The 26369-nt window shown below is 38.6% G+C and overlaps 1 protein-coding gene across 1 annotated transcript in view; it reads left to right on the plus strand.

The window, feature by feature from the left end:
* The first annotated feature begins 1311 nt into the window (after positions 1-1311).
* The window catches only part of abca4b (ATP-binding cassette, sub-family A (ABC1), member 4b), a 33039-nt gene continuing 7981 nt past the window's right edge, over positions 1312-26369 (plus strand). The window contains exons 1-33 of the mRNA XM_056743186.1: positions 1312-1377; positions 1745-1838; positions 2383-2524; positions 2762-2901; positions 3756-3883; positions 4406-4603; positions 7800-7889; positions 9181-9421; positions 9709-9848; positions 10819-10935; positions 11963-12160; positions 14602-14807; positions 16252-16428; positions 17190-17412; positions 18560-18781; positions 18924-19128; positions 19263-19355; positions 19462-19674; positions 20791-20968; positions 21060-21191; positions 21337-21476; positions 21643-21780; positions 21926-22107; positions 22277-22376; positions 22475-22680; positions 23458-23512; positions 23852-23935; positions 24370-24527; positions 25093-25217; positions 25310-25408; positions 25832-26024; positions 26117-26211; positions 26294-26326. Coding sequence (XP_056599164.1) covers positions 1312-1377; positions 1745-1838; positions 2383-2524; positions 2762-2901; positions 3756-3883; positions 4406-4603; positions 7800-7889; positions 9181-9421; positions 9709-9848; positions 10819-10935; positions 11963-12160; positions 14602-14807; positions 16252-16428; positions 17190-17412; positions 18560-18781; positions 18924-19128; positions 19263-19355; positions 19462-19674; positions 20791-20968; positions 21060-21191; positions 21337-21476; positions 21643-21780; positions 21926-22107; positions 22277-22376; positions 22475-22680; positions 23458-23512; positions 23852-23935; positions 24370-24527; positions 25093-25217; positions 25310-25408; positions 25832-26024; positions 26117-26211; positions 26294-26326 — 4811 coding nt within the window. The remainder of the gene's footprint in view (positions 1378-1744; positions 1839-2382; positions 2525-2761; positions 2902-3755; positions 3884-4405; positions 4604-7799; positions 7890-9180; positions 9422-9708; positions 9849-10818; positions 10936-11962; positions 12161-14601; positions 14808-16251; positions 16429-17189; positions 17413-18559; positions 18782-18923; positions 19129-19262; positions 19356-19461; positions 19675-20790; positions 20969-21059; positions 21192-21336; positions 21477-21642; positions 21781-21925; positions 22108-22276; positions 22377-22474; positions 22681-23457; positions 23513-23851; positions 23936-24369; positions 24528-25092; positions 25218-25309; positions 25409-25831; positions 26025-26116; positions 26212-26293; positions 26327-26369) is intronic.

The following is a 26369-nucleotide window of genomic DNA, read 5'->3' on the forward strand; positions in this document are numbered from 1 at the left end:
AGTCAAGGTTGATGTACTGCTGTGCTGTAGGACAAGGCTAAATGATCTTATCTGTCGCTGTCGCAGAGGCTGTTCTGGCTTGTGCTCGCTCCTTACATGTATGTTGGCTTCAATGACAGACTGTCTCTCCTCATCCCTTATTAGTCACGTCACCTGAGCCTCAACGCTGAACTGTTCAGCTCTGACTCATCCTGCACGTGAATGCACAAATAAGATATAAATGTAAGATGGAACACAAAACTTTCATTTAAACGTAAACAATACAGCAGGCCATCAATATCCCACAATGCCTTGTCACATATACTGTGCATGAGGAGGTCAGTAACAGTATTTAAAATGAAAGGCTTTGCTCAGGGCTATGTAAACCCTGCGGATTAACTAAATCAGATTAGTTCAATCGCTCGAGTTAGTTTGGAGCAGCAAGTTTGCCTGTTGTGTTTCCATGAATATCATGGACTGCAGTATACTTAGTTTATCATGTAAATGTTGAGGGATTCGAACCCTTTCAGCACTGAGGTAAGTTATAACTCTAATTATTACAACTGATATACTAATATTCTTCTCTTATGTCATGACTTCAGTTTAAATTTGATTTTGTTCACACAGTAATGCACTTTTGCTGTCAAAAATACTGATTGTGAAATAGCTATCGAATTGTTTCAGTAAAGTTCAGAAGCTGTATTACTAGTATAACCACTGTGATTGTAGATATATAATCTGTTTGTTAGTCATTCCATTATACTCCAAATGTATTGCATGTAACCTTAAAGAACACAATGTACACAATGTTGTGTTCATCGGTGTTTGTCTGTGTGAGCTTTTGTAAGATTAAACATTTGTATGTCAACCTGAATTCAAAGAGCTTTAATTAGTGTTTTTGTAAAAAGATTAATGCGGAAAATGAGATGCCTTACAGACATAATAACAGCTCACGTCTGTACCTTTGAGCTTTTTGTCTCCTAGTAGACTGAAAATAGCTCGGTGGTTTACTGCTAGGCCTACATTTTCCTTTAAACATGTGTGACTTAATTGTACACGACTAACTCAAAGTTTCTACGTTTGAAATTGACATCCTTTTCGAAGCATTGGCTGTATATGTATGTATGTGGAGGTAAACAGACATGGGCTCATACGTAAAGCTCTAATAGTGCTAGAAACACATGGCCATCGTTCCAGCCAATCTCTTATCACTAAAAATACAGCACGTAAAGCAGTTTTGCCTTTGACAGGATGTGGTTGTTAGCGTCTGTTTGTGTCTTTTCAGGTTCATCACAGCTTGGTGACCCCTACACGGGGTGAAGTTCTGGAGCGATGAACACAAGCAGCCAGATCCGTCTGCTCCTCTGGAAGAACTGGACCCTCCGCAAGAGACAAAAGGTACAATTATACCATTCAATGAGATGAATGGGCTGTACTTTCCAAAGCCTCAACACAGCATCTATTTTCAGTGCTTTGTTTATATCACATGACACAAACCTCAGAATTTCAGTTCAAGCTCAGGCATTACACTCACATGGCACACAAAACCAAGGTAATAGGTGTTTAGTCTTGTAAAACACTGGAGGAGGCCTGTTTGTTTTGCTACCGAAGTAAAATAAGTTTTATTTCTAATTCATATCTTCAATATTATAAATAATAATATAACTGAATGGCAAAGTCATTGCTGATATACCCATTCTCAAAAAAACCTTCACTCAGTCTGACTTTTTCTTTGTTCATTGTTTCTCTTTTCATATGTGAACAGATTCGCTTCCTGGTTGAGATTCTGTGGCCTGTCATTTTATTCAGTGGACTTGTGTGGCTACGAGGAGCCAATCCCTTGTATCGCCAACATGAATGTAAGAATTTGATTGGTTTAGTTTAATAATATATCATTTCCAGTCGACAAGTTGTGTTTAAGTGTGCATTTTGAACACTATAACAGTATTATGGATTGTATCTGTTCACTTGCCATTCTTTAGTTCTACACTATATGAAAATGATGGGTTGTTCCAGCCCAAGGTTGGGTCAAACATGGACATTTTCTTGATTGATTTATACCAATAGTTTTTGCTTTTCGATGGTCTTCCTGATAGTATCTATCGAATCCTAATAGAGTATATTGGCTAACACCGAGTCTACACAGGACGCGACAGGCGACATGACAACATGCTTGTTCTTAACGGGTTTGTCGCACCGCATCCAGTATGGACATCTAAAATGATCATGGGTTCTAATGCATTTCTAATGTCTTTTGTCGTGTCGTATCGCGTCACGCCGGTTGAGTCCGGTGTAGACACGTTTGACACAGATCTAATTGAGAATGTTGAAAAAGTTCACCAGTTGTAAATTATCGATTAGCGTGTCTGTTTAAGGACTTGCACATCTTTTTTGTAAATGCAGGTCATTTTCCGAGCAAGGCTATGCCCTCTACAGGAATCCTGCCTTGGATCCAAGGGATTTTCTGCAATGCTAACAACCCTTGTTTTCGTCACCAAACTCGAGGAGAGTCCGCTGGGGTTGTTTCCAACTACCATAACTCTATGTGAGTCAAACACTGTTCAGAATTGTCCATAAAATCGTGATAATCTAAAAGATTAAGACATTAACACATTTCAATTATGAAGGAAAATGTTTACATCATTGCCAATTTACAGGAGGTTTAATACCTCTCCATTCAAATTGTTATTTACTTCTGAGATCTACATCCAAAAATGGTGTGAAGTTGTGTATCAAGCAGTAAGCTACAGTTTTTTTGAATGTCTCTTATCTGCGTTCTCAGACTGGCACGCTTCTACGCAGACTCTCAGGAGCTCCTGTTTAATGACACAGAGTTCCATCAGCTAGGTCGTCTATGGCAGGAAGTCTCCGTCATGAGCAATTTCATGGAGACACTGCGCACAAATCCTGAACTGGTGGCAGGTATTTAGGGTGGAATATTTTTTTTGCTCCCTGACCCACTAACCCTTCCCTCGGAGTAACTTGATGGGATCTCTTTTAGTGGATCTGAATGATGGATGGAGAGAGTGGGCATTTCCTCTCTTACACTTCCATACCCGTTTCACTTTTCCTGTTCTTTTAAACGAGTTGATGACTGACTCGGAGAGTGAGTGCCCTCCAGAGGGTTTTTTATCTGGTTATTTTGTGTTTTCCTTGATCAACATATTTTGTTGCTACTGGAATAACATTCTTGTAAAGCAAAAACAGTTTTGTGAAAATTCTGGGGTAGGTTGGTAAGAACTGGTTCTGTGTAACAGAAAAATAATCTGCTTTAAGCCAAATCCTGAAATCTGATTGGTCGATACAAATGTTGTTCCAGGACAAACAAAAAGTTTACAGAAACATGCTTCACTCTAAATATTCATTGGCATCTTTAATTTCCTTGTACTATTTATTTTTATGGTTTTTGTTTCATAAAATATATGTTTTGTACCAGGAATTTAGACATGAAAATGTCAGCACTTTCTATACACATGAGTTGCACGTTGTGACCTTTCAGTATTTGCTGTTGATTGACAGATCCTGTCAGAAAGGAATTCAGTACTCAAGTGTTCCTTTGTGCCATTTTGTCATTCTTACTGTGAATACATTATACGTTGACGCTCGCTGTTAAGAGCGCTTCATTCAAGAAGGTCTGGAATGTGTATACAGGTCATAGGTTGTAGGGACAATTGTGTTTTTTCAAACCTGTCGGAGATATGTTTTTGTAAAGTTAAAGAATAAATACATCTAAGAACAAATCTCAAAATCTCATTTCATTCCCTCTTCTCCTTTAGGTAAAGGGCTAAAGGTTGAGCACATCCTCAAGGACGATGAGCTACTGACATCATTCCTGCTGAGGGACGCTGGACTTTCACAGGCTGTTGTAGATGATCTCACAAATGCAGAAGTGCGGACGGAGCAAGTAAGGCGGATTAATACTTCTGCTTTACTAAAAACAGATCAACCGCTTCTGTTTTAAGAAATTTGTTTTTAGAGATGTGATTTATCAAAAAACGCCAAACTACATGTTATCAAAGATACAGCAAAATGTACTGAATTTAAGGTATGTTGTCTTAGCACTAACTGGCTCTAAAAACCCTTCCTAAGGTTTCATGTCACTGTCTTGATGACGTAAGTCTTTTGTTTCATGTTCGCCTCCTACACATGGTGTTATTTATGGACGTAGCTTCATTGTTTCAACAGAATCATCAATCGGAGGCTCTTAAGTGGCCTGCTTTGATCCGGTACCTGAGTTTCTGCAACACCATATGTTATAATGTATACAGATCCATAATCCTTTCTCCTGGAATACAATAGTACAACATTTCTTTTGGTAATTTCAAGGTTTGAAGTGTCAGGAATACATCTGAGGATGTTTTTACACGCAAATATTCAGACAGTTCTGGTTTTAATTCTGATTTGGCTGTTTCTCCTGTGTGTCCAGTTTGCATATGGAGTCCCAGATCTGACTCTGAAGGAGATCGCCTGCAGTCAGGCTCTTCTAGAGCGATTCATCATCTTCCCCAGCCGCAGAGGGCTGTATGGGGTCCGGAATGCCATGTGTGCTCTTTCCCAGCAGAGGCTGCAGGACATCGAGGACGTGCTTTACGCCAACATAGACTTCTTTAAGCTCTTTAAGCTGGTTAGTCATAACATTTTCTCTGTTATTCTGATGTTTCGACAACTGTGATGCAGATCTTAGAATGTGACCATGTTTAACAACTGATTTGGGATTTCCCAAATCCCCCCCTGTTGAAAGTGATGGAACATGACTTTATGTTGTGACATACAGGGGTCAATAATCACAGATATTTATTGAGGGTATGCATTGACGTCACTTTCCCAAGTGAACATGTCGGGACACGCCCTGGTACAAGCTCCCTTGGTGGCAAAACACCCAGCAAACGGCTGAGGAGAATAGGAGAAACAAAGAACCCGGGACTCAAACATGCAATTTTTTGCTGAAATTTCCACCAGCTGGACTCGATGGTAATTTTCCAACCCATGTGGGCACGCTGTGGTGTCCTCACGTGGTGTTCACGTGGTAAAGTGACGACACGTCACTACCCTCTATTGATAATTGAGTACTGGACTTGTTTAAAGGTCCAGTGTATGAACATTAGTTGCATCTAGTGATCAGTTTGAATTGCAACCAAGGGCTCACTCCACACCTCCCTAAAATAGAAATAGCTCATTCTAATGTAATAAAACATAACGCTTCATTATGTAAGGTCTTATACACCTCTGGACACAGTAAGGTATATTTTATTGTATTTCTGTCAATAGATCCTCCAAAAAGTTACTCACTTGACCTTTAATATTTTTCTTTTCTGTATTCCTGTACACACGGTGCCCAACATTGGAAATATACAACAAGCAAATTAAACCAATTTTGGGCCACACCTACTTATCTGTTGTTAAATATCAGGATGACTTCAGTATGACTCTATATATTGTTCACCTGTTCTGTCTTCTGCTTTGAGTGCTTCACTCTGGGTTAGGTGGAAGCAGATGGTATTGTAGTGTTAACATGATGACACAATACTTGGCCTTATTTACTAATCAGATTAAATCGGATACACTCTCAGGTGGTTTAAACTGCAATGCACTTGTTGATCATTGAGCAGATTTGCTTTTTTTTCATGATGATGTTGGTTTTTAAACAGAAGTTTCTGACTTACCGTTGCCGTGATTATGGACGGTTTCAACGGGAACAACATAAACGTTATGTGGCCCAAACTTAACTTCAAGTAGACCTCTGCAAAGAATCTATAACTGTTGAGTAGTTTTTATTTACTTTAAAACAATTAAAATACAATATATATATTAACATTTATTAATAAAAATTAACAAAATAAATTGTTATATTACAACCAACCACTGGCTGTAAGTAAATTTCAGGCCAGAAGCATGCGTCCAATGAATCTGCCTACATGTTAGCTTTATTTGCTTCACAATAGTATATTCCAAGTGCTTTATTAACATAGTGTATTTTTTATTACAAAGTAATGTATAAACAACATATCGAAAAAGGGTAGTTACTAAATAAACAAAGAGTAAATGAGTTAGACTATGATAATTCACTTGTTTTATTTTTGTCAAACACAGATATCCAGAAATTGCCAAATTCTGAAAACATTCAACACAATCTCACAGCAATCAGTAACTATTTTAGGAGGTGGCTAAACAGTACGAATATGAACGATCTCATTCATATATTTTAGTATGATTTGTTTTCATACCAGTGATATTAGTTTTAGGGGTGATGTTAGGGAAGGGGCTTCCTTAACGCGGTTTTCTTTTAATCGTACGTTTTTGTTCAATTCACATCATATGAACTGATACGAATTAGCCACCTCGTAAAATAGTTACAATTTACTGTGAGATCAGGCTTAAAGGTTAGGTTACAAGAAGAGTATATGATACTAATGCAGAGAAGAAATGACATTACACAATAAAAATGTGCGTATGAATTTCTTTTTTATATTTTACTATTTTTACATCAAGGTGAGTTTTCCTCAAATTTGGTGACATCATGAAGAGTCAAAATATTGTTAAATTATTCAAAGTTTTTAGCATGTCTTATATGCCCTGCCTAAAATAACAGGGAACACATACAGACGTGCTCAAATTAGTTTGCATCCCAAATCTGCAATTTTCGATAACTTGCAACGTGCAATAACTTGAAACTGACAAAAGTAATTGGCATCCGTCATTTTTTCGCACTGTTTTTCACTGGGCAGTACGTTTCGCTCCAGAATGCCTTAATAGTCTTGAGATTTTGTTGGTTCCTGCACAGATTCAAGGCACCCTCGGCCAGATGCAGCAAGGCAGCCCCAAAACAAAACCGAGCCTCCTCCATGTTTCACTGTAGGTATGGTGTTCACTTCTTTTAAAGATTGATCTTTGTCGTCTGTAAACATAGAGCTGATGTGACTTGCCAAAAAGGTCCAGTTTTGACTCATCTGTCCTATGGACATTCTCCCAGATGGATTGTGGCTCGTCAATATTCCAGTCTGGCTTTTTTATGTTTTTCTTTGAAAAGTGGAGTCCTCCTGGTTCTTCTATAATGGTGCCCACTTTTGCTCGAAAAGCGACGGATGGTACCTTCACCTTGGACTTCAGCTTGTATCTCTTTGGCAGTTATTGGTTCTTTTTCTACCATTCGCACTGTTCAATCTGGGGTCGATATTCCTCTTGCGGCCGCGCCCAGGGAGGTTGGCTGCAATTCCATAGACCTTAAACTTCTTAACAATATTTGCAACTGTTGTCACAGGAACATCGAGCTGCTAGGAGATGGTCTTGTAGCCTTTACCTTTACCATGCTTGTCTATTATTTTCTTTCTGAGCTCCTCAGACATCTCTTTCCTTTGCTTTCTCTGGTCCATGTTCAGTGTGGTGCACACAATGATACCAAACAGCACAGTGACTACTTTTCTCTGTTTATATAGGCTGAATGACTGATTACAAAATGTGATACATGTGTGATACTTATTAAAGAAACTAATTAGTTTGGAATATCACTATAATCCAATTATGTTTTATATTTTCGAATGGGTATCTTTGTAGAAATAGCAATAATTCATCTCTTTCCACAGCTTCTTTGCTTTATTCTATGACATACCCAAGGCATGCAAGTATACATGATACAAAAGCTTTTAATTTCATCACTCTTCAGGAGGAATGAAGCATTATTTCAATGAGCTGTAAGGGTACCAACAAATTTGAGCATGTCTGTAAATGTTAAATGGTTTAGTAATATAGTATAAATGTTAATTAAATATACATTTGTGATTGTTAGTAAATTTATCCGTCTATTTTTCTTCATATATGTTTAGTTGCCCATGGTGCTGGATAGACACTCGGCTGGGATAGACCTGCACTTCTGGGGTCGAGTTCTTTCAGCAGTTTCTGAAAAGCTTCTGGAGGTAAAACTGCCAGAGAACGTTCAGTTCCTCTCTTTCATTATAAAGCCTTATTTTAGCATCCAGGAAACTCTTCGCTTCCCTTTCACACTTTAGCTCAAACTCAAGGAGTGATGAAAGTGTGTGTTACATCCTCGTGTGATTTTAATTGTGCATATGAGGTTGAACAAGTCACAAATATCTCATGTATCTCAAATATCAAAAGTGCTTATATGACCAACTTCACAATAAATGTGTATACATGCATGCATGCGATCACATCTATGTTGAAAGGACATTCCACTGAGCTCACATCCTGTAGGTGGAGCAGAAATCCTTCCCTTTACTTGGGTGACAGAAAGCCTGGCCAACTAATGCTATCACCCGTCACTACATCAATCTCCCTTGAGTGTGTGGGTTTATATGTGTGTATGTATCAATGGGGAATTCTTTGTTAACCCGTCCGCAGTTTTGCAATGACTCATTGTTTATAATAAAAGCCTCCGTGGAAATTGTAATGTTTTCTTCTAGTTATCTTGACCTGGTTTTGCTTAGAGTTCATGACCTGTTAAAAAGTGCTGGATCTCACGTTCACCGTGATAACCTGCTGGCCTCATGTTTTGATAAAGATTGGAAAAATCTCTTCATCTGTGAGAGGATATCTGCACCTCCCAGGAATTCTGTGTGAATAATGTCCCTCAACCCAGTGTTAACGTTAGAGATAACATCAGATGAGAATATGTTTTTAAATACCTTTTTTATGATATTGTTTTTGTGGTTAAGCACTCTCTTGAGAAACGGTATGCTGAAAAATGACCTCACTCTCCAATCCTGTACACAGCAATAGATCAAACACACATTTACTGGAGGGACGAAGAAATTTGTATTCAATTTGTTTTGCTCTATAAATAATGTATAGGTTTGATTTTTATTTAAAAAGCATGTTAACTGCAGAACAATTGTGAGTATAAATTAAAATAATCTTAATTGTATTCTACCTTTTTCTGTGCGTTCCTGTGAAGCTGTTTTGAAACAATGTGGCATTGTTAAAAGCACTATATACATATAATTAAATTGAACTGAACTTTGATAAAGTTGCAGGTTCTCAAAACGTTATCTTTATGATAAGCGTTACTGTGGCAAATATAATTCCCTACGTTGCTAAAAATCATCATATAAGTATCAGTACTCTTCCAAAACCATGTGAAATTTTGACATCAAATGTGGCATGAATTGACATAAAAATTAATCGCTTGTGTGCTTTTGGTCTGTCTTATTCATACGCCATATACTCGGACTAAAACCACTTTCACAGCTTGCAGAGAGGCAGAGCTCCAAAGACTTGATGAAGGCGATGTCCTCCATCCTCCAGCCAGGAGGCCCCTCTTCCTTCAGCCAGTTGATGTCCACTGTGTCAGATCTGTTCTGCGGTTACCCTGAGGGTGAAGGGACGCGGGTCTTCTCTTTTAACTGGTATGAGGACAACAACTACAAAGCTTTCCTAGGCATAAACAGCTCCAGAGGACACGAAAGCTACAAATATGACAAGACTGCAAGTAAGAGCACTTTCCCTATCTTTTCTGAGACATATAAGTTGACCTGTTATTTGTAATATCTGTCATGTGAGGTCCGCATTTACTTAATTTTTTCTACTCAAATATGTCGTAACTACCGAGACCAGAAGAGATATGTTCAGTTTACTTAGACACAACAAAACGGTGACATATCAACTTCTGAGAATGTGATAATATGTTATGGCCACAACAAAACTTGGTGAATCAAACACCTCCCTTCTTAGTCACGTACACACACATTCTCTAACTTCTCACTCTGTCAACCACAGCCCCATTCTGTAATGCACTGATGCAGAGCCTGGAGTCAAACCCAGTTACGAAGATCGTGTGGAATACAGTGAAACCTCTCCTGATGGGAAAGATCTTATTCACGCCAGATTCCCCTTCTGTCAGAAAAATATTAAAGAGTGTAAGAATAAATATCCTCTTGCTTTAACACATGCACAGTAAATGTAACCTTTGCTAATGTAATAATACAGCCAGTCCATGTGGGGCCATTCCAGTTACAATTTAAGGAAATGAATCATACACGTGCTTAATATAGCGGTTACTTACATTAACATTTAGAAGAACAATGCATAGGTGCCGTAAAACTGGCCTCAGTTAGCCTACTACAGTATGAAAAGCTAAGACATTTTTTAGGGGGGGTAGGAAAGTATAATAGTACAAATGGGTCAGATGTCATGTCTTTCAGCGATGACATTTCTGTATTTCATGTTTCGAATTATTTCAAATGTTAAATTAGATTAGATTCAATTTTATTGTCATTACACATGTACAAGAACAGGGCAACGAAATGTAGTTTTGTCTAACCAGAAGTGCAATGGCAGCAAGTGCAGGATATGCAGTTGTTGCATAAGTGCAGGAAAAAATCTGGCATAAAGAGATATCATTTTACATTGATGTTTGGCGATGATTTATTGTTTACTTATCCTCATGTCATTCTGAACCTGTATGCACTGCTTTATTCTGTGGAACACAAAATAAAATATTTTGAGGAACGCTGGTAACCAAACATCATTGGACCCTGTTGACTTCCACAAAACAACTGAGACCTTTCTTAAAATATTGTCTAAAAAGACTCATACAGGTTTTCATATGACATGAGGGTGAATAAATGATAACTGAATTTGAAATTTTAGGTGAACTATCCGTTCAACTATCCTTTTTGTTAGTTCATGTTACCTAATGCATTAAGTAATGTTAACAAATGGGACTGTAAAGTCTTGCCAGTTTCTCTTATGATCTCTTATCTTAAAAAATCGAATGTAGAAATGATTGCATCGACCTTTTAAACTAAAGAAGGTCCCTAATTCTTGTTTAACAAAAGATTTTGAATTCAGTAACACATGCATTGTGCTCGCTTTTGTGTTCTCTAGGCCAACACTACATTTGAGGAGCTGGAAAGATTGCAGAAGATGGGGAGGGCCTGGGAAGAAGTAGGACCCCAGCTCTGGGATTTCTTTCAGAACAGCATCCAGATGAACATGATACGGGTAGGCCCTGTTTCTTTATGTCTCGAACACACACACGCGTACACACACGCCTCCTGCCTTTTTTTGTTACTTTACACGACACAATGTCAACAATCTCGTGAATACATCCAATTTATTGTTCTCTTTCAGTTACCTTGTGATCCCCATGGGATTATATATTACCACATGATATGGAATTTATCAGAGATTATTTTGCGAATAATCTTTGTTGGATGCTAGATTAGCAAAATATGATCAAGCTTTGTGTATTTAGTTACATGATTATACAATTGTGAACTATTGGATTTCTAATGTATTGTATGGCATGACAACAAACACCACACCCCTATGTTATAGTTTAACAGTTTAATTCAACAGTATCAACATCAGTGAGGTCAGAGACCCTCATGGGTGATGATTTCTAAAGGGGCGTAAAGGGGTCGGGTCGGGTTTTATGCAGAGCTAAATTCTTCTGCACCAAACCCAAGACGTATGGATCTCATGCTGGAACAGAAAATGTCTTTTAGAAAGAAAAAAGAACATTGTGCCATGAATTACTCGCCCTCAAGTCGTTGGACAAGCCTAGGACATCGTTCATCTTTGCAATGCAAATTAATATAGTTTTGATGAGGTTCGGGAGCTTTCTGATCCCCGCCCATAGACATTCTGCGCTATGAAATTCAGTTGCGTTGCTGTCTATGGGCTGGAGTCAGAACGCTCCTGAATCTCACCAAAACGGATGTCCTACCTTGTCAAATGACTTGAGGGTGAGTATTCATGGCAGCATTTTTTCTGCAGAGTTCTCCTTTAACAAACACACGTTCCATTTTGTCATTTTACTGTACAGGCAGTTTAATAATTATAATGTAAACATAACTACTGTATGCTGTAGCATTATTTTATGACTTCACTAGAGTAACTGCAATCACCAAACAAGTTATTTAGAAGAAAGTTTCGCAAATTGTGCTCAATTGTGTTAATTTTGTGTAAAATATTGGGTTTGTTTTTATTACCAAAATGCGCATATTCTTTTTCCTCCTCACTGTAGGACACACTCAAAAACCCCACAGTGATGGACTTCCTGGACAGTCGTCTTAAAGACACAGAATTCACGACAAAGGACATCCTTTATTTCCTCCACAATGAGCCAACGGAGCATGGATATATAAACATGAATAACTTTGACTGGAGAGATGTCTTCAGGTTTATTGACGAAACCATTCGAACTATCAACCAGTACAGTGAGGTGAGACCAGCCCTGCTTCCGAAACTGCCTACTTCCATATTATATATTAGATGAAGATCAGTATGAGTCACGAATAGTATGTCCTAAGTCTCAGAGTGCAAAAAACAGTAGACGAGAAATACCCTGGATGGTGTACTGCCTCGGCCGAGATTTGTAAGTGTGCATTGGATGGACACTGTTCTATCCCATAATGCCACGAAAGCTGAGAAACGGTCAAATTCGAAAAGTAATCAAATAAAGATATCAGATGTCTTTTTTTAAATAAAATAAATGAATTTCTGGTGACTTTGAAGGCCTATGAACAGGCTGCCGTTAATACGTCAAAGGTCAAAGAGCATACGGGTCACATGACAATAAAACATGTTGGATGCAGTATGTTCTAAATACTACTAACATTCATACTATATAGTATGTACTGTTTTAGCGGTCGATAGGTAGGTACTTAATTTAAATCAGTATACGCACTGTATCCGCACTGTAAGGGATTTCGGATGCAGCTTGTGTTTACCTCTGATGTTCAATCATCATTCCGGAAAACGGAGAACTTCCTGTTTCAGTTTTTTAACACTGCACAAACATTTGAACAGAATTCAACCAACAGAACATCTATTGCTTAATCAAAATGTTAAACTAATACCTTCAAGATTGAATTACATATGTAAGATAAAAAAATCAAATAAAAATGAACCCAATGCTGGTGGACCAGTGTGTACATCTTGGAAAGTGGTCTATACAAAGCATTTCTTTCATTAAATGGTGACACATGTCATTCTTGGTTCAGAAATAGTAATATTTCAACCTTTGATCATTGGATATATATTACGACCTTGGAATGATTTTATGCTTTGTTTTATTTAACCGCTAGTTATCTCAGTCCAGGCCTGCTGATGTCTGTGTGTAAAGTATCTCCTTAAACCAGCACTGGTCTGTTCCTCACTCCACAAAAAGAGACTCTTTAGCACTGAGCACTACAGTTTTAATTCTGCAGAGTGCTGATTGCTCTCAGCACATCCCCACGAGAATGACCACTTAGCCTGGCTATACAGAGCCCACCGGGCCAGATGGGTGAAAAGCAGAAGAACAAGCAAGCTGTCAACAGCATGCAGGTCCCTCTTTTGTACGATTGTGATTAAGAGGGGAGTGTGTGGGAGAGACACCCTTTGCCAGCGCTGTGTTGTTTTTGTGGCGGGGGGCTTCATTGACGAATGAGTGGGCAAATCGCTTAGCTTCTCTCTGGTACGGTTTTACCTCACCGCCTGGACCTTTTCTTAAGCCGGAGGCCTCTTCCCGCAAATTGATTAGAGTGGAATTGTGATGATGGGATAGGGCTATCATAGAGTGGCGCAGCCCCCCTTTGTCTGGATCAGAGCTGCGAGGCTTCATGCTTCACAAACAAATCCAGTCCGTTTAGCCTCTTAGCTATAGCTGACACAACTAAGCTTGACTAAAACTTTAGATGTTATTGTGAAGTGCTACACCCTTATAAAGAAACAGTTCTCCATTTAAGATTTGTCTTATTTTGGTGGTTTTGTTGAGATGATCTCAAATGTATTGCCTGTGAAGAACATGTGTTGTAGTGCCCCAAGAGAACATATTAGTTCGATGGGGGGTCCCATTGAGTCTTTCAATTCTCTTGTGTATTCATTCCTCTGGTGGCAGTATACAGTATTGTCAATGATTCTATTAGATTTGGTGCACATGGAGGCCTCTCGGCTGTAGTGTGGTGGCGTGTTCACTCAGCTTTTGTCTGGACGATCTCTAGAGAAGGGCCAACACAGGCTCTGTGATTTTCCCATGTCAGTGGAGAGCTTTAAGAACGAGAGGCCCACTGTATGGAGACTTTCTTAGGAAACACAAATTGGCATGTACATTTGTGCCTATGCCAGGCATCACTGTTTCTACTGCACATAGTAATAGTGTCAAGATTTGAAAAAAAAATCATGCACTCTGCAGTGTTAGTAATAACTATATATATAATAATAAGGGTTTTTTACGGCATCTAGTGGTGAGGTTGTGAATTGCATTCAATGGCTCACTTCATCCTTCCCCCCTCCCTTTTGGAGCACTACAGTGGCTCTCACAGGACAAAGATGTCATCAGTTTTCGCTTCTTTTCTGAAGGAGATAACGTTTTTATGAAACAAGCTTCTAAAGAGCATTTTGTCTGTTTAGGGCTACTGTAGAAACAACATGACGAATTCCATGTAAGGGGACCAGCGGTGTATCTAGATAGAAATCACTCATTCCAAGATAATAAAAACATAACGCTTTGTTATAATAGGTCTTTTTACACCTTTAAAGACATAGTTATTTATTATTAAATCCTCCAAAAAATCACACATCACCTTTAAATATGACTCTCACAAGCCTTACCTGTATACACATTCATGTCCTATATCGTGTATTTTTCCTTACATTGACACTATCCCTTTATCTCATCAGTGTATAAGCCTGGATAAGTTTGTGGGTCACATGGATGAAAACCTGATGACCCATCAAGCTCTCCATCTGCTGGAGGAGAATAAGTTCTGGGCAGGCCTGGTCTTCATGGACATGTACCCCTGGACTACAGCCCTTCCGCGCCATGTCAAGTTCAAGATCCGGATGGACATTGATGCAGTGGAACGTACCAATAAAATCAAAGACAGGTGAATCACAGCATCCATAAGAGGCTTCTTTTGTGAACTTTGCTGTGTCATTGTTTACCTCAACTAATAAGGTATTTCAGTCTTAAATAGTGTAATAATTTCAGGTTGAATATAGAGCTGAATGAACCTTTTCACCCATCAGACATTTATCCTGGATCATGGTAAAGCATAATTTAAATAGTCTCTCTATGGAATAATGAGATTTTATGGCTCCAGGGAAGGTTGAAAACGTCTTGGTTACGTATGTACGGGGTTCGCCCTATCTGTCGTTCTCGACACAACGTCGAGAGACCGACAGAAAGGGAACTATTTATAATGTTTAATCAGATTTCTTCTCCATTGTGCTTAGGGCCGAGGAACATTAAAGGAACATTATATTTGGGCTGTCATCTCAGCCTTTTCACACTAAATGTTTAGATACAGATTTAGTATTAAAGTTGTAAGACGAGAATGAAGAATCTTCTTATAATTGTTTGTTTGAGGTGTTGTGACCCAACACACTATTGTTATTGTGTTATAAGAGACAGAGCAGCACAATCGTATGTGCTTCATTTGTGTGAAAAGTGAGACAGCTATGAGGAACACTAAACATGCCTGCCGGTGATAGACTGTTCAGATCTCAGTGTGTTCAGACAAATAGTCAGAGATTGAATGACACTGTAGGCCTGTGGGTTCATTGTGTTGTCACTATCTGGGCATAATATAACACTCAACCAGCATAAACAAACAGTGTGAATTAAATTACTAATCGTGATTTATGGATCAATGTTGATTTATATAATTGAAGCGTAATACTATGAAAATTCAACCAAATAAGCGTAAATAAAGTGTGTAAATAAGCGTAAAAATAAAGTGTGTAAATAAGCGTAAATAATGTGCAGTGGTCCCAAAAATATTAGAACCCTTAAGTTAAACCACATTTTTGTAGGTTGAAATTTCATTTGGTTACAAAATAAAGTTGCCTAGTTTTTCTGAATATACAATTTATAGCTATGCCTTGAAGTAAAATGTTCAATTTTGCTTCAATCTGTGAGCTAGAGACAACCTTTCTCCCAAGTTCTATGGAAATATAGTTTATTTATATTTATTACCCAAAAATTAGCGAAAAAACCAAAACAAATCAATGTTTTTTTTTAGATCTCAAATACTACGAAGAAAACAAGTTCATAAACTAAATAAAAGTAATAGGCCTATTTTACATTTATTTTAGGATCCGTTTAAAAATGAACATATATTAAACCTCTTTCGCATTGCTTTTGGATAACTTTATCATTTCTGAGGTTTGTTTCTGTTCAAATCCAGCAGACACCTGAATGGAATGACCACAATACATCTAAAAATACTCCAAACTTGAGTGGTCTCTTTAAGTTTGTTCACAGTTAAAACAAGTGGTGTTTGTAAATGATTGCTTGTTATAAGCTTGAATTCTTTGTTTTTCTCTCAGATACTGGGATCCTGGTCCCAGGGCAGACCCTTTGGAGGACCTTCGCTACATCTGGGGAGGTTTTGCCTACCTGCAGGATATGATTGAACATGGTATCCTCAAGTTACAGACAGGTCATGACTGGCCTATGGGTGTTTATGTGCAGCAGATGCCCTACCCCTGCTATGTAGATGACATGTGAGTGGCAATTAAGAATATCTGGTTACATCTGTAATATCAGTTCCCTTTCTGTCGGTCTATCGACGTTGTGTTGAACCGACAGAATGGGGTTGGAACTTGAGAACCTATCATCTCTGATTGTACTCTTAAAAGGCCAATGAACTTGGCGAATGGCATGGCATGCCAGTCTCCGCCCCGTACAGAAACAAATGTTTAGGATAATGCAATGTAAGTCACTTTGGATAAAAGCGTCTGCCCAGTGCAGGAATGTAAATGTTCTCAATGAGATCACCCCACTGGTGAGACCGTGCAGGATTTCCACTTATTATTTCCCTACGGCAGATGTGTTCTCCGTAGCGCTCCTTCATGCCACAACGCTTCGCCATCCGCTGCAGCAACCGAGAATGCTTCTCGGGTTCCTCAGCCCAAAAGGTGAATGAAAGGGCACGCCGTCTTCCTTTTATACCCGTATGTACGGGGCGGAGACTGACATGCCATGCCATTCGCCAAGTTCATTGGCCTTTCTCAAGTTCAAACCCCATTCTGTCAGCTCGACACAACGTCTAGAGACCGACAGAAAGTAAACTAAGATTACCTCAGATAACTTCACCGGCTAAAGACAAAAATCCTTCCTTATTCAGTTCAATTAGGCCAAAATGTGATGCCAAATTGAGATTTTTTTTTTGTTTTTTTGTGTGTGAATGTGATGAAAAAACATGAAAGTTAAATCACATTTATCCCAGTATATAATAGAACCTGTTGATTTTTGTTTGACCAAGGTTTATGCTCACCTTAAACCGCTGTTTCCCAATCTTCATGGTGCTTGCCTGGATCTATTCTGTGTCTATGGTGGTAAAGAGCATTGTGCTGGAGAAGGAGATGAGACTGAAGGAGACTCTTAAAGCTATGGGCGTATCTAATGGAGTCATCTGGTACACCTGGTTCATTGACAGTTTCCTCATGATGGCCACCAGCACTGTTCTGCTCACAGGAATTATCATGGTGAGGAGAAAATGTGCTTACTCTGAAACCTTGTTTATTATGGATGTCAGTGTTTTATTGTGACATCTGCTGGGTGTATGTCATTACTACTCTGTCTTTCTTTTTCTCACACTTTTATCTGTGATGAAGTCCAATGCTTACTTTGACCAGATATTGTTGTTCTGTCAGGACCACTGTTGTCAAATATTTAACAATAGAATACATTTAAGGTTGGCGGAATGATACTTTTCTGGGCAAACTCTCTGCCCATCCATGCAGCCTTGCATGGACATAACGGGAGCAGAGCAATACATGTCCCCCTCACCTACGCTTGATCTCTTGCTTCAGTAGAGCTCCCTTACGAAAATTAACCATGATTTTTTTGTGGTACCAGTGTAGTAACCATGTTTTTTTGGGGCATTGATTACTTGGGGCAAAACCATGGTTTTACTACAATAACCATCGTTTACTATGTTTTTTTCAAAAAGCATGGTTTTCAAAACCATGGTTATTTTATGATAACCATTGTTTTACTACAGTTACCATGTTTTTAAATTTGAACTGTAGTAAAACCATGGTAAATTTCCGCAAATCAGCCTATACATTTTTTTAATTAAGTTGCTACAATATGACAACAACAACTATAATTATTTTCATACAAATTTTTAGTGTGCAACTTTTTCTAACTTCACATTGGTTTCAAAAGTTATGTTTGAGATATGATTTTGTGTTTTTAAAATATACAGGTAGACAGGTAACTCAAGTAAAGTTAATGGGGTAGTTCACCCAAGATAAAAATTCTGTCATTATTAACTCACTCTCATATCATTCCATACCTGCTTTACTTTTTATCTTTTGTAGAACACGAACGTTGGTAATTAAACAATTTCGGCCGCCATTGAATTCTATTTAAATGGACACAAAACCACTGAGATATTTCTCAAAATATATTTTTTGGTGTTCGACAGAAGATAGTCATATAAAGTTTTAGAAAAGGTGAGGGTAAATAAATGATGACAATTTTTTTTGGATGAATTTTTTGAACCACTATTTTAAAAATACATTCCTCATTGTATCTATTAATTAATACATTTCTTGGCTGGCATGAGCTTCTCAAAGAAAAGCTTTATCTATCCTGATAAACAAAAATTTTGGTTATTTTCCTCAGGCTGGAAAAGTGCTGAATTACAGCAATCCCATCATCCTCTACCTGTTCCTCCTCACATTCACTGTGGCCACTGTCATGCAATGTTTTCTCATGAGCGTGTTCTTCAACAAAGCCAACCTGGCTGCGGCTTGCAGTGGCATCATTTACTTCACTCTTTACCTTCCTCACATTTTCTGCTTTGCCTGGCAGGACCGCATTACCAAAAACATGAAGTTAGCCGTGGTGAGTTCTACCTTTTGGTTTCCGAACCAAAACCTGTCATTTATAAAATGGCAGTATAAACCTGCAGAGTTAAGTCAATCCATTAAAGTTGTTAGAACGTAAAAGTCTTTAAAATCGTACATGTCTACATACTGTCTTTCAGAGCTTGCTGTCTCCAGTGGCCTTTGGCTTTGGCACAGAGTATCTGTCCCGTTATGAGGAGCAAGGCCTGGGTCTGCAGTGGGACAATATTCGCACAAGCCCACTCGAGGGCGATGAGTACTCCTTTTTTACCTCTATACGCATGATGCTATTAGATACAGTCCTCTATGCTGTCTTGGCCTGGTATCTCGACAACGTTTTTCCAGGTCAGGCTTTCATTACACTGTAATTCTGCTCAGTGTGTTAAATATGTTTTCATTGTTTAATAACTAATAGAGAACATGCTTTTGAATGCAAAAGTATAATATAATTTATTTCAATCATATTACTTGCATTTCAGGCCAGTATGGCATCGGTCGGCCATTTTACTTCCCACTGCAGCCCTCGTACTGGCTAAAGCTGACACCCCAACCATCAGAGAAGCCTGATCCAGGTTTGCTTAAACTTAAATTGCATGGTCCTCACTTTATTTCTGGGTTTACTACATGGTACGTTACATTCATTTTGTGAACAGACCTTTTCAAAATGTTTCTCTGTAGGGCCTGAGGAACCTCTTGTAGATAACATGGAGAAGCAGGAGCAAATGGAGTATGTTGGTAGTTCATCTGAGCCGAGAGAATGCAACGGATTCAACAGTAAGCAATGCAAGCACAGGGAGAAAAGAGAGAGGAAGGAGAAGGAGCGCGAGGAGCAGTTGAAGATGCAGGATGAGGGAGAGATTGAGCAGGAGGAGACACAGCCTGTGCAGACTGGTAAGAATCTGTGTTAATTGTTTTGACAGTTTTTAAAGGTATAGTTCACCCAAAAACAAACTTACGTATTCACTCTTATGTCGTTTAAAGCCTATATATGACTCTTTCTTCTGTGGAACACAAAAGAATTATAGGAAATGTGTCAGTGGTTTTGTGTCCATACCATGGAAGTCAATGGGGTCCAATGTTGTTTGGTTACAAACATTCTTCAAAATATCTTCATCAGTGTTCTGCAGAAAAAAGAAACTTCATTGAAATTACATGGGAGTGAGTAAATGATAAAAAAATACATATTTCTGGGTGAACAATCCTTTTAACCTAGTTTAGCTTCTGCAAATCAGGGCTTAAATTAGCACAATCACCTTAAATTAATAATAATGTCTTATGTTAGGCTTGTTAAAGTCCTTTATTATGTTAATGTGACCATTGAATTTCTTTTCTGCATTTCAATAAATTCTTAATTGAAGTTTTGTCATTCCAGTTCTATTTCAAAAGTATGAATTAATTGGGAGCCACTACTTTTTGCCCCACCCTTAAAAGGATAGTTCACCCAAAAATGAAACTAAATTCTGTCACCATTTACTTTACTTCATTTGCTCCCTCAAGTTTAGAGTTCTTTGTTCTGTCGAAAGATATTTTGAAGAATGTTAGCAACTGACATGTGCGGGACATCGACAACCATAAGTGGAATTTTGTTTTGTTCTGTTGAACACAAAATAAGATATTTTGAAGAATTTAGGAAAGCAAACCGTTTTGGGTCACCTTTGACCACCATTTAAAATGTTCCTACTATGGTGGTCAATGATGTCCCAGAACTGAAAAATTAATAGCACTCTTCCAAATATCTATATATATATATATATATATATATATATATATATATATCTTTTCTATAGTTTCAAAGACATTTATACAGGTTTGGAACAACTTAAGGGTAGAACCTTCATTTTGGGGTGAACTATCTCTTTAAGACACAACCTTAGAAAGAAATCCATTGCTGGTTTTTCTAACTGTTACATTTACAAACCACTGTCGTGGATCTGAACCTGTTATGAATTATTATATTGTCATTCAGGTTTGTTTGATTGAGTGACTGTATGGGTCTTGTCCCCACAGGGAATCCATTCTTTGAGTCAGAGCCAGACGGGCTGTTAGCAGGAGTATCAGTGCAGGACTTGGTAAAAGTGTATTCTAGATCTTCAAAACCTGCAGTGGATTGTCTCAACATGAACTTCTATGAGAGCCAGATTACTTCTTTCCTGGGTCACAACGGGGCAGGGAAGACCACCACCTTGTGCGTCCTGTGGTTTTCTACATAGTTGATATGATAAAACTCCCATTATGTCTATAACATAATATATGCTTTCTAACATATCTCACACCAGGTCCATATTGACTGGATTGTTCCCGCCCACCTCTGGAACTGCTTACATATATGGCAGAGACATTCGCACAGAAATGGACGCCATAAGACAATCGCTGGGCATGTGCCCCCAGTACAACATTCTCTTTAACCAGTGAGTCAGTTTTCTGCACAATCTGACATGACCCACTGACTGTATAATGATGCATTGTGCAATATGATTGTTGTAGGAATTCATGCTGATCAAACATGTATGTTCTATTCCTACTTTGATGCGCTGGATCCAACCACCACGTCAGTCTGACCGTAGAGGAGCATATTCTCTTCTACTCTATGCTGAAGGGTCGAAGTCGCAGGGAAGCAGAACAGGAGGTCGAGGACATGTTGGTGGATCTGGGATTGCCTCACAAAAGAGATGAGGAGGCACAGAACCTTTCTGGTGGGTCTAAGTGTGAACGTGAGAAGATCTGTGTAGAACAAAGGCCCTATTGATAGCTGATCTGGGTTAAGGGTATACGTTAAACTTCTCATAGTTCAAAGTAGTTTTTTCAGGAAAAATGTAAAGCACATATACAATGATATTTGATCTTTGACTCTCTGTGTAGGGGGTATGCAGAGGAAGCTGTCAGTGGCTATGGCTTTTGTGGGAAGCTCTAAAGTCGTCATCTTGGATGAGCCAACTTCAGGGGTGGACCCCTATTCTAGACGCTCGATATGGGACCTGCTGCTCAAGTACCGTACAGGTGCCGCCACCTTCTGGCTAATGTGAACATTACAGACTTACATGGACCATCACAGCATGGCTTATCATAATAAAATTTATCTTGAAAAACACACACACGTGTATATATATATATATATATATATATATATTTATTTCTTTTCCAGGACGCACAGTAATACTGTCCACTCATCACATGGACGAGGCAGACCTGCTAAGTGACAGAATTGCTATCATCTCTAAAGGTAAACTGCACTGCAGTGGCTCTCCACTCTTCCTGAAGAACTGCTTTGGAGTCGGTTTCTACCTCACACTGGTGCGTCGTATGAAAGACAAGCGCAAGAAAGAGGTGACATTTCTGCTGTTATAAGAGTTTTGAGACCAAGATCTCTCACAGTAGGCTAGTTACTCTTAACCTAGGTAGTAAACTTTGGCACACAACTTGTGACCTTAGCAGACTCATATCATTCAATACCCTTGATTATGTTCATGATGAGTTTTTTGACTGTGTTGTCCAGAATGAGTGTGACTGTGCGTCCGAGTGTTCTTGCAGTTGCTCTACCTGCACCAAATATAAAGAAGAGAGTCAGACAATTCAGCCTGAGAGAGTTATGGACGGTCAGTCCACTACAACCCTTATATAATTAGTAATGTAGTGTAATAGTCTCTCAGCTGATCTCTTAAAAAATGAATGTTTTTTCCTTCTTTCTGCACAGGGAATGTGGATAGCATCACTACCCTGATTCATCACCATGTACCCGAGGCGAAGCTAATAGAAACGATTGGTCAAGAGATGACCTACCTGCTGCCTAATAAAGGATTTAAACATCGTGCTTATGCCAGCCTGTTCCGAGAACTGGAGGAAACACTGGGTGACATGGGCCTCAGTAGCTTTGGAATATCTGACACCTCACTAGAAGAGGTTGGATGACATTTGAAGCTGTATTATGCTAGTTACCATGATATTGTTTTTTGTAGACATTTGTATAAAAGTATATAGTTCCTGTCAGGTGTCAAATTTATCTTCAAAACTTCAGGAAATAGACAAACCCGTTTTTTTAAATAATTAAACACAGTGTTGTCAAAGTTAAAGGTCCATTGTATGAAATTTAGTGACATCTAAATTGGTTTCACACTGCAACAAATGGTTCACTCAACTGCTCCCTCTCCATTTCGAAGCACTACGGCGGCTGACACAGAACTAAGATACAAGATGACTAACAGTTACATTTTAGTTTCTTTGCTGAAGGAGTAATTGTATTTATGAAACGCGCTCTTTAAAGCAGTTTGTCCACTTATGGCTACTGTAGAAACAACATGTAGAATTCCTTGTTAGGGGACCCGCAGTGTATTTAGATAGAAATAACTAATTTTAAAATAATAAAAACGTAACGCTTCAGTATGAAAGGTCTTCATGCACCTCTGAAGACATAGTTATGTATATTTTTTTGCATTTCTATCAATAGATCCTCCAAAAAATACATACTGGACCTTTAACACACTTTTTTTTAAATGGATTAATATTTGCAAATCCCACGAACAAACATGAAGGTTGACCAATATTAATGATTTATGAAAGAAGATTAAAATCCTGATCAAAAATTAAGAAACAAGATTCCGCCTGACAGTGACAAAATTATGCTTATGCTGTATGGATAAGTCAGTGCTCGCTAATGATGTTAAAAAATTGTATATCTAGATTTTTCTGAAGGTTACAGCAGATGGAGAGGCAGCTAACAGCTCTGTCACACCAGGTAAATAAAAAGCCATTATACCTGTGATATATGACCATCTCCACAACAACAGGTTGCTGTACACTGGGCCATAACATTTGAAAATAGAACATTCGAAAAACGTGGAATAATACATTTAATTTAACAGATAACCACACACAGTCTACAATGAGATCCAATGAAAGATTCTAATGCTAACTGTTTTCTGTCGAGTGTTTAATATAACCTACATTTAAAGGAATCTCGACTGATGCTAAATGATCTTCAAACTTACCATTTATCATTCTTAAAGCTGAAGCACTTTTCCTGAAACTTGTAGTCTGTGACTTCTTGTTTGACTGTGGTCCCCTGCCCCCTCAGAGCAATGGATGCTACATCAGAGGAAAAATGGCAATGGTGTCTTGACGCACAGTGCAGCCACTAATAATGCGGATGGCCCAGAAGGTGAATTAAGATTTCAGAGCTCAGCTTTGCTTAAGGCTCCTGCTATGATATTAATACAAAGTCACGCTTTCAGGCATAAAATAAGATGAGGTGCTTTGCTTTAAGCAGAGATAAAGCATTTCGAGATAGCTCTTCACTGCAGTGGCTTTGCATCCTGATGAGACACCTACTTGAGCCACCCTAATGTTTGCTGGTTAGTGCTAGTTTGTTAAAGGACTAGCTTGACAGGTTGCAACTGGATCCTGGTTAAAATAGTGGTTAAGTTCATCAACTAATGCTAGCTTGCTGGTTTTGCATTTCGAGCTGGCTACAATGGTTAATTGATATGGTCAAAACAATGGTCAAAACAGCAGTCTGGCGTCCACAGTTTTGATATACTTTTGCTGTTCTTGAAGCTATTAAGATTTACCCTCCTTATGCACCCTTGTTTGCAGAAGCGGAAGGTACGGGAAACCCTGCAGAGTCTGACAACAGTGCCGGTAAAGCATCCATGCAGGTTAAAGGATTTAGCTTGGTTCTAAAGCAGTTTCACGCCCTGCTAGTCAAGAGATTTCAACATGCCACACGTAGCCACAAAGATTTCCTTGCACAGGTAGGTGACTGAGTCTTTTATGTCACTTCTGTTATCTTCTGTAGCAAGTAGTGCTTCTACATATATTCATATTAGTTCATGTTAATTTCAGCATTTACTTGCACATTTACATAAAAGTTGTAAACATTAGTTGCACAGTGAAGTCACATGAAGGATTGGCATTAACAAATATGTGACCCTGGACCACAATACCATGTCTTATGGGTGATTTTTTTAAATGGAGATTTATACATCACATGAAAGCTAAATAAATAACCATAGGATGGGAAGATATTTTGCTGAGATACAATTATTTGAGAATCTGGAACCTGAAGGTGCAAAAAATTGAGAGTATTGAGAAAATTGCATTTAAAGTTGTCCATCAGAGCAGAGGTGCTGTAGCAGGCCATTGTTAAGAAGAAACAGGATAGTTTCTTGTTTCTTCGAGAATCGAGACACTATACATAGATACGAAATTTGGGTAATTCACAAAGAGCGGACATCACCGAGCAAAGTTTGTGGGTCCTAAAGCTCAAAATTCTGTTGTAGGCTTTGTGTACAATGTTTTTTTTATTGTTGTTTGTAGATTGTTTTGCCAGCCAGCTTTGTGCTTATTGCTTTGATCTTCACCATGATTGTTCCACCATTTGGAGAGTATCCAAGCCTGACCATCTCCCCATGGATGTATGGAGCACAGTTTACCTTCGTCAGGTGAAAACTCCTCTCACAAACAGACCCATTATAAAACAATCAGTCTTTTTTGGAGATGTCATTCATTTCCTTTCTATTCTTCTGCATCCCAGTAATGAGCAGCCATCTCATCCAAAGATGAAGTACTTTATACAGACGTTGCTGAAAGACCCTGGCATGGGAACACGCTGTATGGTGAATCAGCCATTGGAGTGAGTTTAGAAACTGTTTGATAAGCATGCTTTACTCATTCTGAGAAGGAAAATAAATGTTATATTTCTAGCCAATGAACACAAATGTATACTTTTATCATTTTCCACTTTGAAGGGAGAGCAAGGTTTACATTTACATTAGGTTTCCGGTAATAAATCCCATTTGTTCCCTTCATAGAAATGTTAAGCGACGACAAATAACATGTACAAAAAATAATGCCATTTAAACTTGAAAAAGAATAAAGAAACTATTATTCCAGTGAATTACAGCAAAACAAGTGATCCCAAAGAGAGATTCGGCATTCTGAGAAGTGGCTGTTGATATGCAAACAAAAATCACTGCTCAGTGACTGCATTCCCTCCAGTACATTCTCACCTGTGTATTTCGTATGTATTTATTTATACAATGTACTATGTGCACAGGGACCTCTTTACCTGTCTGAACACAAGCTCCGATTGGGAAGCGCCTCCAGTATCTCCTGAGGTCAACAACATCTTATTGAGTCCCGAGTGGAACATGAGAAACCCCTCTCCATCCTGTCAGTGTAGCACAAAGACAAAGCTCACCATGCTGCCAGTGTGTCCGGCTGGAGCTGGTGGACTGCCACCACGCCAGGTCAGGATGTCATCCGGATCTTGAAATAGCAATTATTAAAACAGATTTATGCTGAGAAACCTTGGAATGTAAAATGCATGTTTGGGTCGTAGAGAAAAGAGCCGACTGGAGACATCTTGCTTGACCTGACGTATAGAAACATCTCTGACTACTTGGTGAAGACTTACCCCAGTCTCATCAAGACCAGGTGAGGTGATATGAAGCTAAATAATGGTAGTGTTATCTTCATGTAGCCTTCGATAATGACGGCTCTCTTTCCTCAAATGCAGCTTGAAGAGCAAATATTGGGTGAATGAACAAAGGTAAAACTAGTCAAGAGCCCACACATCATTATCACATTTTTTC

The sequence above is a fragment of the Triplophysa dalaica genome, chromosome 3 (genome assembly GCF_015846415.1).
Source record: "Triplophysa dalaica isolate WHDGS20190420 chromosome 3, ASM1584641v1, whole genome shotgun sequence".
Classification (NCBI taxonomy): Eukaryota; Metazoa; Chordata; class Actinopteri; order Cypriniformes; family Nemacheilidae; genus Triplophysa; species Triplophysa dalaica.